This window comes from Epithele typhae (assembly GCF_022376455.1).
Source record: "Epithele typhae strain CBS 203.58 chromosome Unknown BXZ73scaffold_47, whole genome shotgun sequence".
NCBI lineage: Eukaryota > Fungi > Basidiomycota > Agaricomycetes > Polyporales > Epitheliaceae > Epithele > Epithele typhae.
In genome coordinates, this window is record NW_025954238.1 from 152,115 (window position 1) to 176,874 (window position 24,760).

The 24,760-nt window shown below is 57.9% G+C and overlaps 10 protein-coding genes across 10 annotated transcripts; 5 read left to right on the top strand and 5 right to left on the bottom strand.

The window, feature by feature from the left end:
- Positions 1–143: 143 nt before the first annotated feature.
- On the top strand, positions 144–903 carry BXZ73DRAFT_104049 (pyridoxamine 5'-phosphate oxidase; the record flags this gene model as incomplete). The annotated part of the gene is made up of 3 exons (XM_048015781.1): positions 144–203; positions 275–720; positions 786–903. 3 exons carry the CDS (start codon positions 144–146, stop codon positions 901–903), a joined length of 624 nt encoding a protein of 207 aa, XP_047875112.1.
- Positions 904–1,999: 1,096 nt separating this feature from the next.
- Positions 2,000–3,549, bottom strand: BXZ73DRAFT_104050 (chitin deacetylase; the record flags this gene model as incomplete). The annotated part of the gene is made up of 6 exons (XM_048015782.1): positions 2,000–2,498; positions 2,560–2,776; positions 2,827–2,879; positions 2,926–2,945; positions 3,005–3,285; positions 3,336–3,549. 6 exons carry the CDS (start codon positions 3,547–3,549, stop codon positions 2,000–2,002), a joined length of 1,284 nt encoding a protein of 427 aa, XP_047875113.1.
- A 1,335-nt stretch (positions 3,550–4,884) lies between these two features.
- Positions 4,885–6,494, bottom strand: BXZ73DRAFT_104051 (uncharacterized protein; the record flags this gene model as incomplete). The annotated part of the gene is made up of 6 exons (XM_048015783.1): positions 4,885–5,238; positions 5,277–5,406; positions 5,482–5,698; positions 5,757–5,877; positions 5,936–6,219; positions 6,287–6,494. 6 exons carry the CDS (start codon positions 6,492–6,494, stop codon positions 4,885–4,887), a joined length of 1,314 nt encoding a protein of 437 aa, XP_047875114.1.
- Positions 6,495–7,295: 801 nt separating this feature from the next.
- On the bottom strand, positions 7,296–9,245 carry BXZ73DRAFT_51227 (Pet127-domain-containing protein; the record flags this gene model as incomplete). Its single annotated transcript, XM_048020588.1, has 9 exons — positions 7,296–7,564; positions 7,632–7,827; positions 7,880–8,182; positions 8,242–8,356; positions 8,417–8,532; positions 8,584–8,715; positions 8,770–8,916; positions 8,971–9,099; positions 9,153–9,245. 9 exons carry the CDS (start codon positions 9,243–9,245, stop codon positions 7,296–7,298), a joined length of 1,500 nt encoding a protein of 499 aa, XP_047875115.1.
- Positions 9,246–9,987: 742 nt separating this feature from the next.
- On the top strand, positions 9,988–11,130 carry BXZ73DRAFT_51190 (Arl8a protein; the record flags this gene model as incomplete). The annotated part of the gene is made up of 12 exons (XM_048020578.1): positions 9,988–10,028; positions 10,087–10,159; positions 10,190–10,234; positions 10,291–10,378; positions 10,429–10,486; positions 10,542–10,563; positions 10,615–10,695; positions 10,747–10,805; positions 10,860–10,893; positions 10,950–10,958; positions 11,008–11,033; positions 11,091–11,130. The coding sequence occupies 12 exons, from the start codon at positions 9,988–9,990 to the stop codon at positions 11,128–11,130; spliced, it is 576 nt and encodes a 191-aa protein (XP_047875116.1).
- A 2,202-nt stretch (positions 11,131–13,332) lies between these two features.
- On the top strand, positions 13,333–15,124 carry BXZ73DRAFT_91540 (DHS-like NAD/FAD-binding domain-containing protein; the record flags this gene model as incomplete). Its single annotated transcript, XM_048026008.1, has 5 exons — positions 13,333–13,476; positions 13,527–13,709; positions 13,736–14,000; positions 14,060–14,581; positions 14,661–15,124. The coding sequence occupies 5 exons, from the start codon at positions 13,333–13,335 to the stop codon at positions 15,122–15,124; spliced, it is 1,578 nt and encodes a 525-aa protein (XP_047875117.1).
- A 435-nt stretch (positions 15,125–15,559) lies between these two features.
- On the bottom strand, positions 15,560–16,784 carry BXZ73DRAFT_91541 (uncharacterized protein; the record flags this gene model as incomplete). Its single annotated transcript, XM_048026009.1, has 3 exons — positions 15,560–15,631; positions 15,691–16,316; positions 16,466–16,784. 3 exons carry the CDS (start codon positions 16,782–16,784, stop codon positions 15,560–15,562), a joined length of 1,017 nt encoding a protein of 338 aa, XP_047875118.1.
- A 351-nt stretch (positions 16,785–17,135) lies between these two features.
- Positions 17,136–18,259, top strand: BXZ73DRAFT_51164 (adhesion regulating molecule; the record flags this gene model as incomplete). The annotated part of the gene is made up of 4 exons (XM_048020574.1): positions 17,136–17,300; positions 17,358–17,462; positions 17,515–17,671; positions 17,811–18,259. The coding sequence occupies 4 exons, from the start codon at positions 17,136–17,138 to the stop codon at positions 18,257–18,259; spliced, it is 876 nt and encodes a 291-aa protein (XP_047875119.1).
- Positions 18,260–18,557: 298 nt separating this feature from the next.
- BXZ73DRAFT_104058 (uncharacterized protein) lies at positions 18,558–18,985 on the bottom strand (the record flags this gene model as incomplete). Its single annotated transcript, XM_048015784.1, has 3 exons — positions 18,558–18,673; positions 18,732–18,763; positions 18,816–18,985. The coding sequence occupies 3 exons, from the start codon at positions 18,983–18,985 to the stop codon at positions 18,558–18,560; spliced, it is 318 nt and encodes a 105-aa protein (XP_047875120.1).
- A 160-nt stretch (positions 18,986–19,145) lies between these two features.
- On the top strand, positions 19,146–24,449 carry BXZ73DRAFT_91543 (P-loop containing nucleoside triphosphate hydrolase protein; the record flags this gene model as incomplete). The annotated part of the gene is made up of 23 exons (XM_048026010.1): positions 19,146–19,529; positions 19,584–19,759; positions 19,814–20,154; positions 20,210–20,390; positions 20,446–20,614; positions 20,666–20,770; positions 20,830–21,143; positions 21,196–21,234; positions 21,335–21,462; positions 21,513–21,609; positions 21,660–21,789; positions 21,842–22,054; positions 22,116–22,321; positions 22,411–22,612; positions 22,678–22,847; positions 22,910–23,231; positions 23,301–23,420; positions 23,476–23,528; positions 23,589–23,674; positions 23,728–23,795; positions 23,857–24,053; positions 24,163–24,270; positions 24,392–24,449. The coding sequence occupies 23 exons, from the start codon at positions 19,146–19,148 to the stop codon at positions 24,447–24,449; spliced, it is 3,867 nt and encodes a 1,288-aa protein (XP_047875121.1).
- Between the last annotated feature and the right edge of the window lie 311 nt (positions 24,450–24,760).

The window sequence follows — 24,760 nt, forward strand, 5'->3', positions numbered from 1 at the left end:
CCGTCATCGCCGACGGACATCGGCCAGTCGACGACGCTCCAGAGCGCATGCATCTCTTGACTCGACCACGTCCTCCGCATCGCCCACTCGCTCGCCCTCTCTCCGCCCGCTGCCCCCATCGCCCCCTCTCACGACGACCCACAATGTCCTCGACGCACCCCGGGACCGCGCTCGCCCAGCCCGCGCCGGACACGCTCCAAGTGGTCGCGCACGAGCAGTACGAGTCCCCGCGCACCTCACCCCCGCCTCCGTCGCCGCCTGCCCGCTCGCGCAGTTCCGCGCGTGGTTCGCCGCGGTGCAGCCCGCCGCGCGCGAGCCCGAGGCGATGACGCTCGCGACCGCGACCGCGGCCGGCGCGCTCGCCGCCCGCGTCGTCCTCCTCAAGCAGGTCGACGCGCGCGGGTTCGTGTTCTACACGAACTACGCGTCCGCCAAGTCGCGCGCGCTCGCCGCGAACCCGCGCGCCGCGCTCGCGTTCTACTGGCGCGAGACGCACCAGCAGGTGCGCGTCGTCGGCCGCGCGGAGCGCGTCTCGCGCGAGGAGAGCGAGGAGTACTTCCGGTCGCGGCCGATCGGGTCGCGCGTGGGCGCGTGGGCGAGCCGGCAGAGCACGGTCGTGGGCGAGGGGGATGTGCAGGCGCGGGCGGAGAAGATCGAGGAGAGGTTCGGGGAGGACGTGCCTCTGCCGGAGTTCTGGGGCGGGTGGAGGATCGTGCCCGAGTACGCCTGCTTGTTTCTTGTTCTTGAGGCTTGGGGGATGCTGAATGTGTCGGCTCTTTTTACAGCGAGGTCGAGTTTTGGCTCGGCAAGCCGTCTAGGCTGCACGACAGAGTGCGGTACATGCGCGTAGAGGGCTCACCGGACGATGCGCCCGAATGGAAGATAGAACGCCTTGCGCCGTAAAGTTCGAAGTCCCGAACGCACGGACCGCACGGAAACGTTCACGTCTCACGCGTACTGTATCATAACAATCCCCTCTCCAAAATCAAAGATGTAAAGGTTCGGCGTTGTAACATAGAAAAACGCAAGTACTCTTAGTATGACGACTCCGATTATGACCCTTCGGCGGGCTCGAAGCTCACGACCAATCGCGCAGACGACCCGCAATTATTACCATTGGGTGCTGGTGTGAATGCCCTTTCAGACCCCGCGCAGTCACAGTGTCCACCACGCGAATTCCAACGTCCTCCGCGCGTTGTTGCCCACCATCGCGCCCTCATACTCGTGCCTCATCGCAAAAAACCACTGGTTGTCGTCGAGCTCTCTGATGTGTCGGCTACTCCCGCTCTCGCCTGCACCCTGCGCTCTGGTCCAGGCGCGAGAGCCTCCGCCGCCGCCGCAAGTCCTCCCGCCCCTCTCCTTCGTCGGAGAACCACGCCTCCCAAGTACCCGCAGAGCCCCGCGCGTGAGCCCCGCTCGCCGCGTCCGTTGTGCCCCACACGCAGTAGCTATATGGGAGCGCTGTCTTGCAACCTCGCACTGCGTTGCCCCGCCTCGCGCATCTTGGGGCATCCTCAGAGCCGGCGAATGGCGCGCGCACGGTGCCATCATCCTGGAGCTCGGATGAGGCGCTCCCCAGCAATCCTGCAGCCAGACCAGCGACATCAACCTCTTCATTGCATGCATGACAGTACCTACTCAAGCTTTGAAGGGATCCGGAGGTCTTTAACTGAATTAATGTGTCACCTGCAGGAGGGCGTCGTTCATAAATCAAGGTCACACTGAGGGATTTGGCAAAGAAAACGCGGGAGGACTGACTTGGCGATTTTATGTTCTCAGTGCTCACCCCTCGTTCTCGTCGGAGGTCGTTACATCATTACGAAGTCGTTTACAAAGATGTACACCGAGGTATGAAAGTAGAGGATGGCGATAGTAGTGTAGTGCGGGTAGATGTCGTCAAAGAGCGGTGCGTCCGTGTAAGCTATAGCGTAGTGTTCAAGGTCCATAAACATCCAGAGTCGAAGTCACGATAGTGTGGGGGCAAGTCGAGAGAGACCGATCAGCAGAGGAGGAGGGCCGCGCCTGCAACGATGCAGGACGCGGCGAGGAGACCGGACATTGACGAGAGCGCTGCCGCCCCGCCCGTCTCCGCCCCGCCGGTAACGAAGGACGGGGCGGCGCTCGGGGCGACGCTCGCGATGGCGCTCGCGGCGGCGGACTGGGTGGACGCGGGGCTGCTGGTGTCGGCGGTCGAGGCGGTCGAGCTGCGCTTGAGCGGCTGGGCGACGCTCGCGGGCACGACGCGCGAGTCGGGCTTCGAGTCCGCCGCGTTCTGGTAGACGGCGCCGTTGTCCATGCGGGCGAGGCTCTCGAACTTCCAGCCGTTCTGGGCGATGAGCGGGAAGGCCTGGATGAAGGCGCCGATGGTGTTGTTGTTGAGCTCGTGCTCGAGGATGACCAGCCCTGGGGACTTGGGGCCTTCGATCCACTTGGCGAGGTTGGCGTTCACTTTGGAGCGGGTCGCGCCGCCCGACTGGCCGATGCTCCAGTCGTCGGTGCTGTAGGCGGAAGCGGGAGTGGGTCAGTTCGGCGTGGTGGAAGTTGTGTCGCGGCACGTACTCCTGGTTCCAGATGACGGTCGTCAGTCCGAAGACCTCTTTGGCGATCGCCCGCACGCGCTCGTCCGAGTCGCCGAAGGGCGGACGCCAGTACTTGGGAAGGCGGCCGCCGGTGGAGTTGTGGATGAGCTCCATCGTCCAGCCGAGCTCCCCGAGGACGGCTTTGTCGCTGAGTGTAGTCATGTATGGGTGGGTGTACGTGTGGACAGCGATGTCGCCTGCGGCTGTGAGCAGCGGCCGAGGAGAGACGTGAGAGTCGGACACTCACTCTGGAGGGTCTCGAAGGCGTAGGTGAACGCGTCGGGAGTGTCGATGATCGCGCTGCCGATCATGAAGTGGGTGTGACGAGGTTCTCTCGTGGAGGAACTCGTAGAGCTGCATCGAGGACTGCAGGGCGATCGCCGCCGTCAGCTCCGCGCACGCCCGCAGAAGCGAAGAGGACGCACCCTGGTCGGCCCGTCATCGAAGGAGGAGGCGAAGACGCCGTCGGGCGCGTCCCAGATGTCATCCGGGTTGTGACAGTCCTTGTACGTCGAGGAGCAGATCTCCTTCGAGGACGGGTCCAGATCGCCGTACGTCGGGTTCGTCCCCGCGCCGTTCTGCGTCGACACCGGGATGTCCGGGATCTTCCCCGCTGCCCTCGCCGCCGCCAGCGCCGCCACCCACGCCGCGGGCACCTCGTCCGGGTCCAGGGTCGTCCACGGATCGGGGTATGCGGCCACCCAGGCTGTATCGAGATCGTCAGCTCGGACGGGCGGTAACGGGCGAGGGACGGACCGTCGCTGCCGACCGCGGCATAGCTCTGGCCGTCGCCCGCCTTCTTGAACAGCTCGTGGACGGGGTGGTCCCGGGCTTGGTACCACGTCCCGGGAAGCGCCCGGCCGTGCTCGGCATGGCTGTCGTGCGATCCGAGCGGGTGCGCGAGGGTGGCGGAGAGCCCAAGAAGCCCGAGCAGGAGCACCAGGGACGCGTTGGGGTGCATGGGGTGCATGTCGGAGGAGACGGAGGGGGACCAAAGGCGAGGACGCGAGCCTTCGGGCTCGCACCAGAGCCGCCGCTATTTATCGAGTGAGGCCCCCCCTCCGCGGTCAGCCTGCCCGCGAGCTACCAGCCACCCTCTGCCGTCGTGCCGGGCAGCCCCGCCGACCAACATAAGGTTGTGTCCAGGTACAAGCACGTCGCGGCCAATCGTGCCCTCCACCCCCCCTCTCAGCGCCCCCAGTTCAGTCCGGTGCCGTTCGGGAGCAAGACAGGCCGCGGGCGGACCTACGGTGAATCGACGGCATGTCGACGGAGACCCGAGGCCGATGGGCATTGGCGGCGCTACTAGAGCGTCCATTGCCCGTGGATCAGGCGCACCATACCACCATCTGAGAGGCCAAGATCGCATGAGCGAAACGAGCCAACGACGGGCATGTATTTTTGCCACCACTAAGCTCACACTGCGTTATTCACGTCCATATTTGGGGTTCGCGTACTCGCTGGCGTGTTAAGCCGACGTCCTGACTCCTGTGGTCGGTTTTGCCCTTGTCTGATTGAACGCCTCCGTTTCTTTTCTGTTGCGTAAGTCCGGCCGCCCAGGGACTGTCAAGAGGGAAAGGAATGTGACGCATGGTGAGGCCGACCGGAGAGGTGGTGGGCAGAGGTGAGAGCGTTTCGCCAGTCCGTCGTCGTGTTGTAGCCGGCACCGGAGCGCCGACGTATGCATACCGGACTGCCCCGGTCCGAGTCGCCCGGGGCGGCGTCTCGTCACTTGAGCCTGCCAAGAACAGCCTGGCTGGCGTGGACAACACACAGCTGCCTTCATTCTGCCTTCGAATTATCAGGATTCAGAACGCAAAAAAACCCCGTGTTCAGTTCTGCAGCAGCGCGCGCGCTGCGCAAAGTGCAAGCCAAAGGAATCGAAGCGTTCGCGCTCGCCACCAACTCGTACCGCGCGTTGGTGTAGTGGGTCCCTGTGTGCTCCTGCGTGTTTCAACTGTGGAAATCGTGGGCGCAATTTCGGGCAAGTTACTGACCGACGAACGGGGGCTGGACGGAGAGGGTCCGCAGTGCACCACAGTGCGCGCAGAATCATACCACCATTCGGCAGCTGGGCGGTGTGCGCCCCGCCGTGCATAAATACGCATATCATTACTTCGCGAGCTGTCCTATATTACCCGAAGACGGTAAAGACTGAGGTCCCAGAGAACGGAGGTGGGTGGGGTGGGGGAAAACGAGAGATCCGCGGAGAGCGTCCGTAGCGTCCGTGCCGTCCCGGCGCACCCGAGACGATAGCGCGCCGGCTCCCCCCCAAAGCGACGTCCGACGGAAGGCGACGAGGCGATCACGACAGCGCGAACAACGCGGCCACGATGCCCACACACGCGGCGCCCACGCGCGACGCGGGCGAGGCCAGCGCGCCCGCGCCCGACTTCGATTTCTCGGACGGCACGGGGGAGGTGGCCGAGGTCGGCGCCGCAGAAACGCTGCCGGACGACGCGACGTGCTGCTTGTTGCCCGTCGCGGCCACCTTGCTCGACGCGGCGCTCGACGTGGCGCTCGTGGAGCCCGCGGGGGCGGCGGTGAACGGCGCGCCGACCCGCGCGGGCGCGACGTCCGCGTCCGGGGCGGAGTCGGCGGCGTTCTGGTAGACGGCGCTGCCGTTCATGCGCGCGAGGCTCTCGAACTTCCAGCCGTGCTGGCGATGAGCGGGAAGGACTTGATGAACGCGCCGACGGTGTTGCTCGTGAGCTCGTGCTCGAGGACGATGAGCCCGGGGGACTTGGGGCCCGCGAGCCAGCCGGCGAGGTCGGACTCGACCTTGGAGGTCGTCGTGTAGCCGGTCGAGATCGCCCAGTCCGCGGTGCTGTCGGGCGGGGGCGGGGATGGTTGTGCCCGGTCAGTAGTTGTTCGGGGACGAACGCCGGGTGTGGGTGCTCACTCCTGGTTCCAGATGACCGTGGTCAGCCCAAGGACCTCCTTCGCGATTGCGCGAACACGCTCGTCGGAATCGCCAAAGGGCGGGCGCCAGAACTTGGGGAGACGGCCGCCAGTCGAGTTGTGGATGACTTGCATGGTCCAGCCGAGCTCACCGAGGACCTGTTCGTTGCTGAGGGTGGTCATGTATGGATGCGACCACGTGTGAACCGCGATGTCGCCTGGATTATATGGTCAATATTCACCGACACCGAGGTGTGGCCATCGAGCACTACTCACTCTCCATCGTCTCAAAGGCATAGGTAAACTCCTTGGGGTAAGACAGAACGTTGCTCCCGATCATGAAGTGCGTGGTCACGACCTTCTGCTCGTTCAAAAACTCATACAAGGTCATCGAGGCCTTCGTGCCGTAGTCGTCAGTCAATCGCGCGTGCCGCTCCGACTGCACAGGGACTCACATCATCCGGGCCGTCGTCAAACGAAGACGCGAAAACCCCATCCGGCGCATCCCAGATGTCGTCGGGGTTCCGGCACTCCTTGTACGTCGACGAGCAGATCTCCTTCGACGTCGGGGAGTGGCCGTCGGGGTAGGTGGGGTTCGTGCCCGCTTCGGTCTGGGTTGAGACCGGGATGTCGGGGATTTTGCCCGCGGCCTTGGCTGCGTTCAGCGCGTCGATCCACGCCTGCGGGACGTCCTTCGCCTGGATGTTCTTCCACGCAGTGGGATAGCCCGTCATCCACTCTGGAAGGAAAGAAGGGCCGCTGAGCGGCGCGTCCCCATCCCCCCACACTGATGAAGAGAAACGCACCATCGCTGCCGACATCGGGGTAGGTCTGGCCGTCGCCGGACTTTTTGAAGAGCTTGTGCGCGGGGTGGTTGCGTGCGTGGAACCACGATCCGGGGAGCGAGCGGGCATGCTCGATGTGGCTGTCGTGAGCGTCGTGGGATCCAGGGTGGGCGAGAGCGGTGGTGGCGAAGAGGCCGAGAAGGTAAAGGAGCGACGAGGATCCGCGCATGTTGCGTAGGGACCGGTGAGTGTAGAAGGAGCAGACGGACAGCGATACAGACGGGGCACCGAGCGGTGGCCCGCATGGTTTTATTCCATGTGGTGTTTGAATTTGAGGCCTCAGGGACAAGACCCGGAGGCTAGCAAATCGCCGTATTGCGCCGCAGTGTTCGGTGGATAGAAGCCGCCAAGGTATGTGAGATTAGCCGATGATCTGCGTTGCCGATGCCGTTGGACGATTGGTGAGGATCCCGGCCTCTCAACGCCGATCTTGACAAATCCAAGCAGGGGAGAGCCTGGGAGAGCGTAGCCGTTGTGATGAGAGTTGCTCTTCGAGCCCACGAGTGCTGGTCGTGCAGCGCGCGTGATCGCACTGCTACGTGCTGGTGATTGACTATGCTTTCGTGATGGGCGTAGGTAGCCTTCCTTGTGCGGATGTAACGGCGATATTGCAACCCCCGACAGCCCCCGACTCGCTGGGGTCATCGTCTCAACGTCGCTGGAGTGGCAGCCATAGTCAATGCGTGCTGATTATGCCGTCGGCGGCGTACTTACTAGTATACAGACCCATCCTATCGCCGCTGATCAATACCCAGGGGCTATCTATCTCGAGTTCCGTATGATACATAGTTAGATGGGGGATTGAGAGGCTCGCGGGGGAACAACATTGCCTAGGCAAGCGTCATGAGCATGCAAGCAAGAGCGAAGAGCGAAGACATTATCAATGAGGTACACATACAATATCATACTCCAAAAGTTCCGAAGACCCACACATATCTCCGCGATCCTAGCAATCAACTCCTAGCCCAATCTAGCTTGTTACGTCGACGGGCGGCGCGTTAGGTTGCGACGCAATCATGGTGTCGTCCACGTGGCCTTCAATCACAGACGTGACCTCAGTCGATGACACGTCAGGGAGGTCATCGTCTGTCTCCTCTTCCTCCGCTGGTTCGTCCTGCGTAGGGGTACGAGCTGGGCCGAAGGACCCAAGACCTCTCTGTGCCGCGTATGCCTTGGCGCGGCGACGTCTGATCGCCTTTTGATCCTTCTCACGCAGCTCGATGACATAGCGCACATCCCCTTTGGAAGGTTACGAACGTGTCAACATCACATAGACAAATCGCATTTTCAGTGTACTCACAGGCACAAGGAGATTTGCTCATGACTGCCTCGTCTCCAGACACTCGCGCCCCGTCGACATAGTTCACCAGGCTGAGAGTAAACTCCTTGACAGGCCGCGATCTACCAGGACCGTAGTAGTCCTTGGGCTCGACCCAGACGCGGAGTACAGGGGGTGTCCCTTTCGCAACGTTTCCGCGAGTCTCAAAGGTGCAGTATAGGGACTTGAGAAGACGTTATCAGCAAACATTCGTGAATAGTGAGGACACGACTTACTTTCTTCGGGAAACTCTTCGTGATTGTGCGATACAAACGTTCCATGATGTAAACGCAGCGCTGGAAAACGCGTTGGCCGGTGCCTGAGACACCGTAAAGGCACTCGTCCATCTCATCCAGGGAAATATACTGAAAGCCAAAAATACGTGCAGTGTTATGGAATGCGACGAAAACGCCGTCCATATTACCAATACGCGCTTGGAAGGAGTAATCCAGGAAAGAGTTACGGATCATGTCGTGAAACTCCTTCTCGAAACTGTCTGTCGGGCCTTTCAGTGACCGTAAGGTGGAATTGGTATGTTGCTAGCACCACCATCAGTGAAAAATGACACCATGAGCTGCATAGGCGCAAACAGCCATACCAAGTAGTTGTAAACATCATGACGGACATGATAATTGGCGCGTGTCTTCAGGTCGAATACACCACTTCCAGGCAAGTTTTCATGAACACAGTCCAGCTGGGATCGCATGAGAAATCTACCATGCTAAAAGAGACCCACGTCAATGCAGCAGATGAAACTGAGATAAGTGATACACGCCTTGGCATAACGGTGAACATCTTCATGTTGTGTATAAGAGCCTCCTTCGTTACTCTTGAGTAGCTGGGCAAATTCTTCCTGGGGCAGCGTCAAAAACTTTTCCAAAAGTATGCCCTACGCAGAGTCAGCCACCACAATGTACTATCGGATCAACGAATAACGCACAAGGGACAGCAAAATCATCGGGACCTCTTCTGAAGGCAAATGAGACTCGTCTATATCTGTGAGGTAGGTGCCTTTTGAGTAATGGAGACAGACTGAGGAAGCCACGCGTTGCCCGCGAGAAAACGCCCTCGGCTGCTCAATTTGTCAGTCCAATGTACTGTTGACATCATGAAGTCACACACGCACGGCATCTTTGAACTCTGATCCTAGCATGTCGTTGCTGGTCGGCTTGAAATCGGAGAGAAGGAAGTATATCTGACCCAAGATCCCAGTCAAGGAAGAGGTCGATCCACCAAACATACTGAAGGAGTCTCGCATGATGCGCGGCATGTTCTACATACGGAACAAGATCAGTGCGAAACGAGGAAAGAGATAGAAGCTATGCACTGGGTCCTTTGAGGGAGGCATAAACCTCCCCACTCTGTCAAAAGCGAACTGATCTGGTTGAGGGATTGTGGCCAGATATTTTGGGAAATTGAATTCTCCTGTGTCTGGATCTTGAAGCCAATGGACACCCTTCCTGTGCCACCAATGTGAGCTCCTGCACAAGGTTTTCATATGCGAAAGACACACCTATTCAATACCGCATCTAAGCCGTGCGCGAGCGTTGGTACGTGTCTTGGGTTGTAAGCGCGGGCATCTGATGAGGGTTGGCCATTCATCATGAGAGCTGTCAAGTGGTGGAAGATGAGGAGAAGGCCCACAAACCTCGTAGTCCCCGAAAAGCGTTGTGCCGAGCAAGGTCCTTCAGCGCAATTACACCATCGTCTCCATCGTCTCCGCTAGTCTGAAAGGGATCGGCATTGAGGAGCATGATGACAAGGAGGGGGCACTCACGAGCGCATGGCGCAATTGCACATTTTCCTTCGTCACCGCAAACCCATCCTTGTGTGTAGGATGCCTAGCAGGCGTGCTGGGAAGCGAAGCAGGAGAGGCGTATTGCCCGCGAACAGTTCGTGTCCCATCCAGAGAGCTTTCAGACGCAATATGTCTTGATGTGTGATATGCACGGAGATGTCGCGGTGTTGTATGCGCTTTTCCAACCGCTGATACACAACGAGCGAAGGGACGAGGAGGCATTCACGAAAGGCCGATGACAAGAAAGCCAAGTGACGTCAAAGGCTCAGCGGATCCCGGCGATGGGGTGGAGGAGAAGGAGAAGGAGGATGGGGTGCAGAGGTGAGCTGCCAGCCGCGGCAGCGGAACAACGGAGAGTCCGACAACCTTTGCGGTGACGCCAGTGACGCGACGCGTAAAACTGAACACGTGCGCGACTAACGCCCACAGTCGCGCAGGCCACTGCGGGGCACCGGGTCCGGAACGGCTTGCTGACCTGCTCTTTCACCCAGCTCGCTTGGTCCCTCTACCTACATCCAACCATCACTGACCCATCGAGGGGCCGCCATGGCTTCCCTTTTTTCCTCGTTGCTCCAGTGGTTCACCAGGTTCGTTGCCACACATCGCTTTATCCCCCGCGTTCACCCACCAAGTTATCCCCTTCAGCCTGTTCTTTACCAAGAACGCCGAGATAGCTATTGTGGGACTTCAGGCGCGTTTCACCAGAGCCCTTTTCTGTGTCTGTATGTGTTGATATCACGCACCACAGGCATCCGGCAAGACTTCCTTCGTGAATGTCCTTGGCTCGGGGCAGGTACGTACTTCGGTCTGTATCTTTGTATGCGGCTCAGAGCATCGCTCTGCAAACAGTGGAGCGAAGATGTGGTCCCAACTGTCGCATTCAATCTGAGAAAGATCACGAAGGGAAACGTTACTCTCAAGATATGGGACGTTGCAGGTCAGCCCATCTTCCTGTAGCTGGAGACGTATTGTTGACGGCCGAGACAGGCCAGCCGAGGTATCGGTCAATATGGGAGCGATACTGCAGTGGCGTGGATGCTGTAGTGTAAGCTTCTCTTCTCTTCTCTTCTCTCGGTCTTTGTCAACTCATCGTCGCGCAGATTTGTGGTGGACTCCGTAGATGTGAGTGAAGTCTAAGCTGGTCCCGCGCCTAGTGCTGAGGATTTGCTGCAGAAGGAGAAGTTCGAAACGGCACGCTTTGAGCTCCATCAACTCCTCGCTCAACCTAGTCTGCACGGTGTCCCTCTTCTGGTGGTGAGTAACTCTGCACTGCTCAGTCTTGGGTGTGTTTGACACCTTCAAAAGCTGGGAAACAAGAACGACATCGAAGGCCATGCACCTGTCCAGGAGCTGATCAAAGCCCTGTAAGTTGTATTGCAGAATCTCATTCACACCGTCCTTCTCACCTGGAGTCGTAGTCAACTCGACAAGATTACTGACAGACCGGTCTCGGTAAGTCACACGGCGCTCTGCATTTTCCATCTAACTGTTGCGTGGGTTCCTTGTAGTGTTATTCGGTGAGGCTCTCCACGTTGTTCCTGCGTGCACTCGCTCACCGTCCTTCAGTGTTCAATGAAGAGCCAACACAACCTGTGAGTGATGCTGTACACCTTCAATTCGATATCCCGCATGGCTCATGCATCCGCCAGAGACATCGTGCTGCAGTGGCTCTCTGGGCGAGGGCACTGATTTATCTTCTTATTACATGTCTTGCCTTACGGTTCTTTCGTTCGTTCTGTTGTACTACTAGGAAGGACCTTCCAGCGCCGCGTTGCCGCGGATCTACGACAACCACTTTACACGTCTCCAGGATTGCTTATAATATATCACACATATTCACCATGTACCACCAACCATCACGCCATAGACATCGCATGATGATATATTCCACTTCCTCCGCAAGAATCAACACATTATAGGGTACACAAAGAGACGACAAGTACGGGATGATACAGCGCTGGCCCCTCAATTACCGCCGCGGAGACGGAGGACTGCGGTTTGTCGATCAGAAAAGATTCGAACGCAGAGAAGAGAGACATACCGAGATGGAGAGTGCTCTCCTTCTGGATGTTGTAGTCGGACAGAGTGCGGCCATCCTCCAACTGCTTGCCGGCGAAGATGAGACGCTGCTGGTCCGGCGGGATGCCCTCCTTGTCCTGGATCTTCGCCTTGACGTTATCGATTGTGTCGGATGACTCGACCTCAAGCGTGATCGTCTTGCCAGTAAGAGTCTTGACGAAAATCTGCATACCACCACGCAGACGGAGAACGAGATGGAGGGTCGACTCTTTCTGAATGTTGTAGTCGGAGAGGGTGCGGCCGTCCTCGAGCTGTTTTCCCGCGAAGATGAGACGCTGCTGGTCAGGAGGGATACCCTCCTTATCTTGAATCTTCGCCTTGACATTGTCAATAGTGTCCGAGGACTCGACTTCGAGGGTGATGGTTTTCCCCGTCAACGTCTTGACGAAAATCTGCATACCGCCACGTAGACGGAGTACTGAGCGGCATGATGAGGGTTGCTTCCCCCGAGAATCAAAGCAGAGAACTCACCGAGATGAAGGGTTGACTCCTTCTGGATGTTGTAGTCCGATAATGTGCGGCCATCCTCCAGCTGCTTCCCGGCAAAGATGAGGCGCTGCTGGTCGGGGGGAATGCCCTCCTTATCCTGGATCTTCGCCTTGACGTTGTCGATGGTGTCCGAGGACTCACCTCGAGGGTGATCGTCTTGCCCGTGAGAGTCTTGACGAAGATCTGCCTACCACCACGCAGACGGAGGACGAGGTGAAGGGTCGACTCCTTCTGAATGTTATAGTCGGAGAGGGTGCGGCCGTCCTCAAGCTGCTTGCCCGCAAAGATGAGACGTTGCTGGTCGGGAGGGATTCTATGGGAAGCGTCTTTCAAACACTGCGATGAGAGCCAACGCAGTTTGCTGCTTACCCCTCCTTGTCCTGGATTTTCGCCTTGACGTTGTCGATAGTGTCGGAGGACTCTACCTCGAGGGTGATGGTCTTTCCAGTGAGGGTCTTGACAAAAATCTGCATGACTGAGGGTGCGTGTAGAGAGAGGAGTGGAGTGTGGTGGGTGGTGGTTGCTGAGATAGCAGTGGAAGGCGCCTTTGCCTGAGAACTTGATATATATCGGGATCTGGCTGAGTCAGTTTCCTCCCTAGTTGACCTGCAGGCTGCGGTACCGGTGCCACCCTTGCGCCTCTTCTTTGACTTCCATCTGGCACCAGGCTCAGCGTCAAAACATACGCTGTTGAGAAAGACCCCCTTCAATAATGTCTCGTATTTCAATAGAGATCATGCTTAACGAGTAATTACCGAACTCAGTCCTAGCGCCACTATCTTACGGAGGCAAGTTCTCAGCATATTAGTGACGCTTCACGCGTACGGACGATTTTGAACGGATTTCTGGCGTTGAGAAACTGAAGGGCTTTGACCAAACGCGCCTCAAGACTTGGGTAAGTCAAGCGGTCACGTGTATGACGCGTTGGACGCGCCGCGAGATCTGTTGAAAGCCGATGGAGCCACTTACGCGATAGGCGCTCCCCACTTCTCTTCGAGGGACAAAGCGGAGGCTTAACGCCGTTGCGCTGCAGGCGCATGGATCCAGTCGGGGGCAGGACGCAGACTGGAAGAGACTGGACCTCATTGAAAGGCGGTAGTTCTGCAGTGTTTCAGTTGGACACCTCCGCCTCAGCACGGACATCCTCCCTTTCATCCGCCCCCAAGATCGCGCGCTCCGAAGCGCTGGAGGCGCCCGATGGACGGATTGGGAGTGTTATGTAAGTGAACAGTCCCTGAACGGATTGCCCGAGGTGGCCCACGAGTCCAGCCACAACCACCCGCGTCCCCTCTCTCTTCGCGCCCCACCACCCCAGCCCGCGCGATGACCGTCACCCTCGACCTCGACGCGTCATCCTCTGACGCGTCAACGCGCAAACACCTTTACGACCTCTCTCTCTCGGTCGCGAAGTGCAAGAAAATCATCGTGGTTTCTGGAGCAGGCATATCATGTTCGTGTGGCATTCCGGTACGCACAAACCTCTCTCCCAATCGCGCAAATATTCACGCGTCTTCTAGGACTTCCGCTCTTCAGACGGTCTGTATGCGCTCGTTAAGCAGCAGTATCCAGACGTAGTCTTGAAGGGACGCGACCTCTTCGATTCCTCCCTCTTCCGCGACCCCACCTCGACCTCCGTGTTCTACACCTTCATCTCGCAGCTCAAAAAGTCTATAGATACAGCTGCCCCGTCGCCCACACACGTTTTATCAAGACGTTGGACTCGAAGAACAAGCTTCTTAGGTCGTATACCCAGAATATCGACGGTTTAGAGGAGCGAGCCGGCCTCGTGGGTACCTCAAGGGAAGAGGTCAGGATGAAGGGTCCAGGATCGTCGAAGATCCGGACGAAGGGGGTGCGCAACGTTCAGCTGCACGGCAACATACACCGCGTTCGCTGCACCTACTGCTCGGCCGACTACCCCTGTGATCAAGCCCACTTGGATGCTTTCCTTGCTGGCAACCCTCCCGACTGCCCAGACTGTGCCCAGCGCTGTGAGTACCCCGATTATCGCACCGATGCCAGCGCACTAATTGACGTAATGCGCTTCCAGCGAGCGACCGTGTGGCCCGCTCTGCACGCGCGATAAAGGTTGGCACCTTGCGTCCCGCCGTCGTCCTTTATGACGAGCCCCATCCCCTTGGAGACGACATCGGCACCATTCAGACCTCGGACATCGCGCGCAAGCCCGACATGCTCATAATCATGGGCACGTCGCTGAAAGTCCACGGCTTCAAGAAGCTCGTCAAGGAGTTCGCGCGCGCCGTGCACGAGTCTCGCCCCTCTCCATCCCTCCTGTCTGGATCTTCACTGAAGAAGACCGCCAAGAGTCTTGCCGGCAAAGTCGTATTCGTTAACAAGACGTCGCCTGGCAGTGAATGGGACGAAATTATCGACTACCATGTGTCCGGCGAGACGGACCGGTGGGTCGAGCGAGTGCTCGAGGAGTGGAAGAAGGCGCGCCCCTCGGACTGGGAGATTCAGCAGACTCTGGTGGCAACTGGCGAACCGTCGACGTCCGGGCAGTTTCGTATGGTGAAGGAGATTACCAACACCATGGGCGCGAAGGCGAAAGGTGCGTGCACGGTGCTGCCATGTCCGGCATGGTCTGGGCTGCTGCCTGTCACGCTGACGTCGGGACCATTTCTTTATAGACTCGAAGCGGAAGAACCACCGCAAGCGCGAGAACTTGCCGGCGCCCGTCCCCTCGGACGACGTGTTCGATATCACTCTCCCCCTCCCCTCGCCTCCCTCCTCCCCCAGCAAGCGGTCGCTGAGCCGCTGCCACTACAACAACGTCGAGTCGAGCCCATCCAAGCGTTCGCGGGAAGGCGGCGGGCGGGCTCCTCAGGGGCACCCCGATTTCGAGGCACGCGGGTTGCTGTTTGGGAACTCGACGAATGCCACGACAGGCGCCGCGTCGAAGGCGCGCCCCCATCCAGGTGACGACAGCATCGACATGGGCGCGAACCCCGTAGGGACACCGCGGCAGGGGAAGGCGGCGAAGAAGCAGCGCGTGCAGGTCAAGGCCCCCAAAGCACCCAAGTCGGGCGCTGTCAAGGTCGTCGTGAAGATACCGCCGCGGCGACCAGCGGGGCGGAAGACGGTTCCCTCGTGACGCCCCGTGCATTAATGCGCTTCTCGATTCGGCGTGGGCTTTTGCTTCCCACCACCGCGCGCTGCGTCCCCGCGGCACGCGAAGACCTTGATGATGATGCTTGCGCCCCTTGAGGATGGCGGACTGCTGTGCACCCAATCCTGCCTGAGGACGATGTAATCTATCTTTATTTGCACATATGTATAGCACATAATGACTGGCATCCTGCTTTGTTTCCCTCGTGTCCTCCGTTCGCGAGTGATGTGGATGTAGTCCGATATGCAATAGACGCTGGTTGTATGCTGTTGATAAACAATCTGTTCATGATCGACGGGGTCAAGCCTGTCAGGCCCAGTATCCAAGGCCGCTTCGTCTCAGCGGCAGAAAAATCTACATGAATTTTCCCGTAAGTAACGTAGACTGGGGGAGTAATCGTCGCCATTCTCGAAACCGGGCTTAGTTCATTAGCGCATAGTTCGTCACAGATCTCCATCTCGGGAAGCGCTGCACTGGCACCGGGTCCTCTCTCTGTGCCGCAAACCATATCAGCTGCGATCGCGCTACGATGCTAGCAAATGAGCTCTCACCAACCAGAACGGGGTCTCGTCAAAACACAGCTCCACACCCTTCGCAGCGCATAGCGTCTCCAAATCTCTGATGTGCTCGTCCTTGCGCACGGCCGAATCGCAGGTGAAGACCCGGAGCCGGGGCAGCGAGCCCACGAGGTCCACGGCCTGCGCCAACGAACCGTTCTCGGACAACATGAACCGGCAGCTGAGGTGCTCGACCGTCTGCGGGAGCGGCGTGAGCTTGATAAGCTCGGGGACGCGCAGGACGATGAACTCTTCGAGGTTCGGGCACCGCCGGATGGTCGGGACCGCGCGGAGGCTGTAGTTCTGGAGGCGGAGGGAGCGGAGGCGCGGGCCGAGCTTGTCCAGGAGCGGATCAAACTCGCGCCAGGGAAGGTCGCGGAAGGTGAGGATACGGAGGGAGTCGGTGCTGGAGGAAAGGAGCCAGGAGAAGACCCAGAGGCGGGGGGTACGCATCAGGGCGAGCTCGTAAAGTTGAAATGAAGGTTGCCAAGCTTTGGGGGGAGGAGCGGCGATCTCGACGCCGAGGTGGAGGAAGTTGACGCAGGGCCAGATGGAGAGGAGTTGGTATAATATGGGACTTTGAATTCCGCATGAGAGGATCGCTATGGCGCGGATGCCCACTGGAGGGGGGAAAACTCGTCTTGTGGATGCAAGTCATCGTTAGCGTTTGGTGTTGCCAAGGCTCGCAGGTCATCCATTGCTTTTTCGGTTAGTTGATGGATGCTTGTGTCGACCCGGAGCGCGAGCTCATATACCCTGGGTGCGCGACCGATCAGGTTCACGAGATCGCTTTCATCCAAGCCTTCTGGTGAGTCTCCAATGGATACCTCTAGGACTCGAATATTCTGAGCAAGAGAGCGACCACGAGACGTTGCAAGATCGGTTGCTTGAACAAACGAAAGATAGGCGGGTTCATGACGGTGTCCCTTGAGCGAAACTCTCTTGAAGAGCAAACGCTGAGCGGATTCCTGCCAGTGACGACATACGAGAGCAGCGGATGCGAGTGTCTGGGAGTCCACAGCACCTGTTGCGGTGTAGTACACATGCTCGAGGATCGCGGCGACGAGCTCGGCCGGTAAATTAGCCATCTGTACGTGTCGGATGCAACATGAATGGCGGTTCGAAAGAGCTGAGCACTCGCTTACAGACTGGTCCCGATGGTCGTCTACTTCCTTGGGCGGGATTTGACTTCTGACACCAGCAGATATAGCGCCCTAGACTTTCCGCCCTTGCGCACAACTTGACGAGGAACCTTTGTCCGAAGCAAACGATTGTTGATTTTGGAGATGGCGGTTTGACAGAAACGAGGACGGCCTCGAGGCGCCCAATCGGGCTGACGCGTCCTCGCGTTGCGCCACCAGCGCGAGCTTGGCTTGACCGCGGACCTCCTTCTCCGTTCCCCCTTACGTTCAACATACGCTTTCTCCCATTGCCTTGCCATGGCCGAAACTCGCCTTGCCTTCAAGGCCGGCCGTGCCTTTAGACGCGGTAACACCAACTTCGTTGATGCCAACCCCGCCAAAGGTGCCATCCTCCTCCAGAACGGAGACGATGGCTTGTTGCATTTCATCTGGCGCAACCGGACGACCAATGCTGTTGACGAGGTAAAGCAAATAGCTCGTTCCCGCAATACGCTGTTCTTAATTATGTGCCATCCCTAGGATCTGATTCTCTTCCCCGGAGACGCGGCGTTCGTGAGGGTGGAACAGTCTGCGTGGGGAAGGACTTACGTCCTGAAGTTCTCATCCTCAAACCAGCGGCACTTTGTACGTGGCCATCTGCTGGATGAGTTTCTATCACTCATTTTGTCCATTTCAGTTTTGGATGCAGGATGCAGATAGCAGTCGCGATGAAGAGTTCGTTGGTAACATGAACCGCTTGCTTCTCGACCCGAGCATCGTTCCCATCTGGTACTCCGAAGGATACAACCCGAACAACCAGAGCTCTGGTGCCTCTTCCTCTGCCCCACCCGCGGGTAGCTCGTGAGTGTCTCCGAACCCCCTTGCACGATCCCGGGCCAACCATCTCCACCTCGCCTTCCTTCTCCCATACCCGGTCCTCATCTCGCTGCCTTTCGCCCTCTCCTTCCCCCCTCAGTTCGCAAGCACGCCCAGGCCAGACCTCACAGGTCACCCCCGAAGAGCTCGCGCGTATTCGCGCCCTCGTCACCTCCCTCGGTCGTAACACCTCCGCCGGATCCGCGCTCGCCGCCGCCTCGTCCACAGCGGCGGAGCCCGAGATCTCCCTCCTGGACGTCCTCACGCCGTCGAACCTTCGCCCACTCTTCACCTCTCACCCGGAGCTAGTCCAGACGCTTTTCCCTCACCTACCGACAGACCTCCCCAGTCCGCCGAACGTAGAGACGCTGGAGCGCATCGTGCAGTCTCCCCAGTTCAGAGCGGCGGTGCGGAATCTGGACATGGCGCTCCGGACGGGACTGCTTGGAGGATTGGTGCGGTCCCTGGGGTTACCGGAAGAGGCGGGACTCGGGGTGGAGGCGTTCTTACGAGCACTACAAGAGCAGGCGAGACGTGAGGGTGGTGATCTTATGGAGACCGACTGAGTGTACTTTTGTCATGCTTTCACCGTGTCTAGAGCCTTTCGAGCCGCCAGCGAGTGTTGCTCTGACAAAAATGATTGCGCGTCGAAGTGTGGTTCGACAAGCCTGTAGATGGTACGCTGAAGACGACGAGTCATATGTAGCGACAGTAAGAGCCACCTTGAATGTCGTACGCGGAGGCAAACGGTGTGCATGACCTTCCGCACGTCATCAATATTGCAACCGATGGAGGCTGCTCACACTGCGCTCACCTGTCGTCGTGATAGCTGAGAGAGCCGGGCGACGCGTGTAGACGAATGTCTCAACGACGCTTGGCCATTTGCATGGTGAGATTGTCTATGTACATTTGGAGCGTGTCGTTCCCTGAAACGAGCTTGTCGATGTCAGCCTGCACGGCCTTGGCTTTGGCCATCATAGCTGTGATACCAACTGTGAGTCCCGGAAGAGAAGAGCCATGCTAGACCTTAGAACAGACCGCGCAAATCCTCTTGAGCAGTGGTAATCTCCCTGGCAAACAATGTTATGTTCAGAGTGCTCGCTTGAAGAGCTCGAAGCGTACTTTATGACCTTCTCCTTCTTAATAGCGTTGCCTACGATATCACCAGAGGAAGGCGGAGGTGCGCCCCATGCAGACCCGTCATCAAAGCCAGCGGAGAAAGAGACATTCATGGCGGACATCGTCGACTCATGTAGAGCCTGGTCTGCGGAGGACGAGCTCTTTGGGGGCATCGATGAAGCGCCGAAGAATCCTACAGTCACATGATCTATGTAATCGCGACGCGTCGACGCGGGGCGCGTCCTGACTCCTTGAAAGCCACCCCACCCCTCTCCCTACGCGGCAGGCTGGATAGCTAGCTTGCAGTACCGGCGCACCTCCTTTTCCCTCTCGATGGCTCACATCAACAAGTTGGCCATCCGGGGCATTCGCTCTTTCGATGACAAGACTATTGCTGTAATCGAGTTCTTCTCCCCTGTCACCGTCATTGTCGGCCACAATGGTAGCGGCAAGACGACTATCATCGAGTGTCTCAAATATGCTACCACCGGAGACCAGCCTCCAAATACGCGTGGAGGAGCGTTCGTCCACGACCCAAAGATGGCGAACGAGAAGGAGGTGAAGGCGCAGGTGAAGCTTCGTTTCTTCTCGGCGAGTGGTCAGCGCATGCTCGCCGTGCGCAACCTGTCCGTCACGGTGAAGAAAAACAATGCCATGACTATGAAGACACTCGAGAGCATTCTGGGTGTCTCGGACGACAGTGGCAGTGTGGGGAAAGTGAGTGGCATGTATTGGTATGTGCGCACTTGCACGATATTCATGGTGAAACAGCGAGGTGTTCTCTCTACAAAGTGCGCGGAGATGGACATTGCCATACCTGAACACCTCGGTGTCTCCAAAGCCGTCCTTGAGAACGTCATCTTCTGCCACCAAGAAGACTCATATTGGCCGTTGTCCGAGCCGGCTGCACTCAAGAAGAAGTTCGATGATATCTTTGAGGCCACCAAGTGCGTACAGTTTCGGTCGCAGGACCGCATAAACTCACTCTCGATGACCACTAGGTACACTAAGGCTCTCGACAACATCAAATCGCTTCGGAAGGATCGCATGGCAGAACTCAAGACGGAGCAAGCACGCCTTGAGGGTCTGGCGGCCGAGAAGGCTCATTCAGACCAGCTTAAAGCTCGCCTTGCGGACGCCAATGCTGAGCTTGAGGGATGTATCGTGGAGCATGACCGCCTGAAGGCAGAGTACGATGAACAGGTTCGCTCGAACCAGCACTTGCAGGAGACCGGAAGCAAGTTCCGAGAAATATACCTGAAAGCCGAACAACTGGGGGAGAAGCAAGAGCGACTCGAGGAAGAACTCAACAGCATAAGAGAGAGCCTGCACGAGATTGAAGGTACGTCAAGATGGAGTTTTAGTGGAAACTTGTCGGCCAATACACCTGATAACAGGTACCGATGAGGAGTTGTCTGAGCGTATTCGAACGCACGACGATAACATCCTAAATCAGAAGCAAAGACGCACGAAACAGGAGAACCTCCTTGATGACGCTCAGGAGCAAGTGAAGGCGGTTCGGACAGCCCATGTCGAGCTCATTGGTCGACAAGGCCACCTCGACGGTGAAGAGAAGGTGTGCGTCGCTTGGAATCATGTCTTTTGCACGCTGACCATTTTGATTGGGATAGAGACGCGAGGAACGGTCAAATCAGCGTGACACTGTCGTGCGAGACGTAGCCACGAAGCATCGTCTTCGAGGGTATGACAGCGCGCCCTTTACGCCCGAACAGATCTCGCGATTCATGGGCGAATTCGGCGATCTCAAGAGAAAGCAATCAGCTGAATCTGACAGGCTCCAGGTTTGTGGTTTGAAGCCTTCGACAATCTCTACTGATATCGTCTGTTGTTAGATCGAAACCCAATCAAGGAACGAGGAGTACAACCGAACGTCTAGGCAGATGCACACTGAACTGGAAGGGTACAAACAAGAACGAAGGTCTAACCGCGACCAAGTGGTAGCTATGACATCGCCGAGATTGTTCTAGGCATGTCGCTAAACAGCCTCTCCTCCTAGACGGCGCTCCAGAAGAAGATCACGACGGCTGAAGACGATGTCGACGCGACAAGGAATGTCACATCACGCTTGGCGCAGATCAAAGCCGATATCGAGGACAAGCAAGCTCGCCTGGATAAGGCACGGCAGGAACTGAGCTCCTCCAACTTCGACAAGAAGATTATGGAGAAGACCAACATCCACGTGCAGCTCGAGAACCAGAGGGAGGCTTTGAACCTCGAACTTCGTACCCTCAGCCTGCAAGCCGACACCAGGGCGAAACTCGATCTTCAACGGAACCAGATGAGGTCCAAGACTGCGGAGATACAGTCCACGTGCGTCCAAGGTCGAGGGTAATCCGCTTCGAAGCTGACAGATATCGTCCAGCATCAACCACTGCAACACCAAGTTCCGCAAGATCGTGGGGTGGATGCGAGCCCCGAAAATATGGAGCATGAGCTGAGTCGTGCACAGCTGTTAGTCACCCTCAGTCCAAGAGACATCCGTGATGCTGACGCCCATCCAGTCAGAAAGATCGTGAGCAATCCGAGCTACAGGAGCAATTCAGCACAGCGAGTTCAGCCCTTCAGGCGGCCCATTCCAACTTGTCCACGCTGAAGTCCCAGGTCAAGGCGAAGCGCGACGAGCACAAGAGTATGTAACACGTGTTCTGATGTCTGCGTCCTGCTCATTCAGCTTGTCAGGTCTCGATAGGACTATCAAGGAGGGTCTTGAGGCCGGATTTACCACTGTAGAGTCTGCCGTAGAAGATGCCGTGAAGGAAGTCGGTATGCGAAACGAGTAAGTACGGTTCCGGACAGCCTCGGTAGATGACATTGACAATCGGGCAGGGACCTCGGCAAGAACGCCGGGACACACGACGTCTACAAGCAGTTCCTTCAGACAGGAAAGGCGAAGAAGTGCTGTCCCTTGTGCACGCGCGGCTTTGATGACAACGCCATGCAAGTCTTCGAGAAGAACGTACGTCCCCGCGTTCTGTATCGTCCCTCCCGCCATTGATGGGCCCCCGCAGCTCCATGAAGCTCTGAAGAAGTCGAGCCCGCAAGCCCTTGCCCAGGTGCGGAGCGAGTTGGAAGACTGGGAAGCCGAGGTGAAGAGACTGCAAGAGCTCGCCGTCCAGTCTGCGTCTCGGGCGAATCTGCAGAACGTCGAAATCCCCGGACTCGACAAACAGATCGCAGCGGTCGAAGAGAGCATTCCCGAGCTCACGACGAAAGCGGACGAAGTAAGTGCTCTGTAAGCCATTCTGGATGCGGAGCACCGTGTTCATTGGTTTGCGCTCCTAGGCCTCAGCACAACTCAAAGACGTCGCACAAGAGCTGAAGGACATCGTCACTCTCCGTCAGCACGCGGCTACCGTGTCGAGGGTGCGTAAGGATATCGAGGATCTCAAGCAGGAGATTGCGGGTCTCGAGAGCGACCTCATGGCGAGTGGCTCAGCGAAGACCGCTGACGACGTGCAGCAAGAGCTGAACGACGTTACCTCTAAGCTGTGCGTATTCATACCCCTTTAGCCCAATGTCTCCGTTTCTTGCCCAAGAGGTTTCACATTAGATTGAGCTAACACGCTTGCCCGTACAGCAAAGCCAACGACCGCGAGAAGACCCGGCTTACCGCCGAGCAAGACCGGCTGGTCACGCTACAGCACCAGACGGAGCGAGAGATGCACCAGCTGCAGATGCGGGAGAACGAGTGCAAGACACAGCTCCGCGACAAGGAGGACAGCGAACGGAAGATCGTCGAGATGCGTGCGGATATCGTTACGGCGGAGACCCGGACAAAGGTGCGTTGATCCCGGTCTGGAGCCTCTCCCCCTTGAAAGCCTCTGATTCACCTGGGGTCGTTCAGGAACTCGATGGCAAGATCGCCGAGGCGAGGGTCCCGATCGACAAGCTGGAGAACGAGTACAAGGAGTTCCAGCGAGAGATGCAAACGAGGATCAGTCAGGCGCAGCGAACTTTGCAAGATCTTACAGCGAGCTATGACAAGCTGGAAGACATGAACAAGTGGCTCGCCAAGTATGTATGCCCGTCCCCCACTTGAGCCTCGTACTAATTTTGCCACCCCGTGATCTTTATAGGAACACCAAGGAGAAGCTTGCACGTCTCTTGCAGGATGTCAACGAAGCTATTCAGGAGAAGGAGACGGAAGTACAAGACCTGGTAGTCCGAACGGAGAAGATCCGCGCCAAGATCGGTGACATTGACCGCGAGATCGCTGAGGCGGGACTGACGTTGGCGAACCTGCGCGAGAACCTGCGCTTCCGGCGGACGAAGCGCGAGTTGGAGGAGGCGAAGGCGGAGCTTGCGAAGATCGACATGGAGGAGGCGGCGAAGGCGAAGCGGATATGGACGGAAAAGTGGACGAAGGAGAAAGAGAAGGAGACGGATTTGCAAACACGGGTGCGTTCTTGCTCCTCCCATGTGCCTTGGTCGAAGACGAATCTCTTACGGTGTCGGTTGGGTTTCCAGCATGCTCGCCTCAGTGGACAGATCGATCAGCTGAAGCAACAAGTGAGACTGCTCGAACAGGACCAGGCCAAATTCAAGAAGGTCAACAAAAACTACCGCGACCAGCTGATCAGAGTCAAGGCACGTTGAATCTCGAATACCTTTCGAGCTTTACGATGCTTATTTTTACTGCCAGCTGTCTGACATGGCGAACAACGATCTCGAAAAGTACGCCAAGGCACTGGACAAGTGAGTGTAGCGTCATCCACGTTGATGATGGGCTCATATGGCGTATGTATTGATTACCAGCGCGATCATGAAGTACCACTCGCTCAAGATGGAAGAAGTCAATGACACCATGCGGCACCTATGGAACAAGACGTACCAAGGGACCGGTGAACTTCTGTGCCCTGCCCAGACGTATCCTGTCACTGAGCCTCGTGCACAGACATCGACGGCATTAAGATTTGTTCCGACAGCGAGGGCGGCGCGACCAAGCGTTCATACAACTACCGCGTACGTTCTGAACTCAATTCCACCGCTGCCGCGGCTGTGCTCACTTCACACTGGCGACTAGGTGGTCATGACGAAGGACCAAGTGGAGATGGACATGCGTGGCCGATGCTCCGCCGGGCAGAAGATGCTTGCGTCGATCATCATTCGCCTTGCGCTTGCGGACTCGTTCGGACAGAATTGCGGCATCCTCGCGTTGGACGAGCCCACGAACGCGCTCGATACCGAGAACATCGATGCACTCGCTGCCAGTCTCGTGGAGTGAGTGGGCCATTCAATCACTTCGCACTTCGCGTCCCGGTGTCTGTGGGGACAAACGGCGGCTGACTTGACCATCCACGCGCTCCGTCGACCGTGCGTCTGCACGCAGCATCATCAACGAGCGCAAGTCGAATGCGAACTTCCAGCTCATCATCATCACGCACGACGAGAACTTCCTCGCCAAGCTCGGGCAGAACAACGTGATGGAGTACTACTGGTGCGTTCTCGTTCTCTTGTCCCGCACCTTCCTTCCTTTTCGTTCTCCGCACCCCGAAGACCATCCGCGCCGCGGGGTAGCATTGAACCCCAGGTCCCGTGCTGACCGTGCCCCCACACAGGCGCGTCTCGCGCGACTCACGGCAAAAGTCAGTCATAGAGCGCCATCGGTTCGGGTAGTCCCCGGCGGGTCCTCGGCCTGGGACCAGTGCGACGCATGGAGTCGCCGCAGCGCCTCCTCGCTTCTCTTCTTCATCCTGCACGCTTCTCTGTTCCTCTTTTTTCATGTTTTATCCATCGCTTCACCCTGGGTCCGTGATTTCGAAATCCACCCGTCCGGACCGAACCACGATTGCGCCGCGTCTCCTGCGCCCGGGCGGCCGCGCGGTTGGCCCGCCATCCACGTACCGTCCCTGGCGCGGCGCGCGGGTGCACACCCCGCAGCCGTCATGGATGTCGTGCGCGGGCTCGTCTTCGACGTCGCAGCCGGC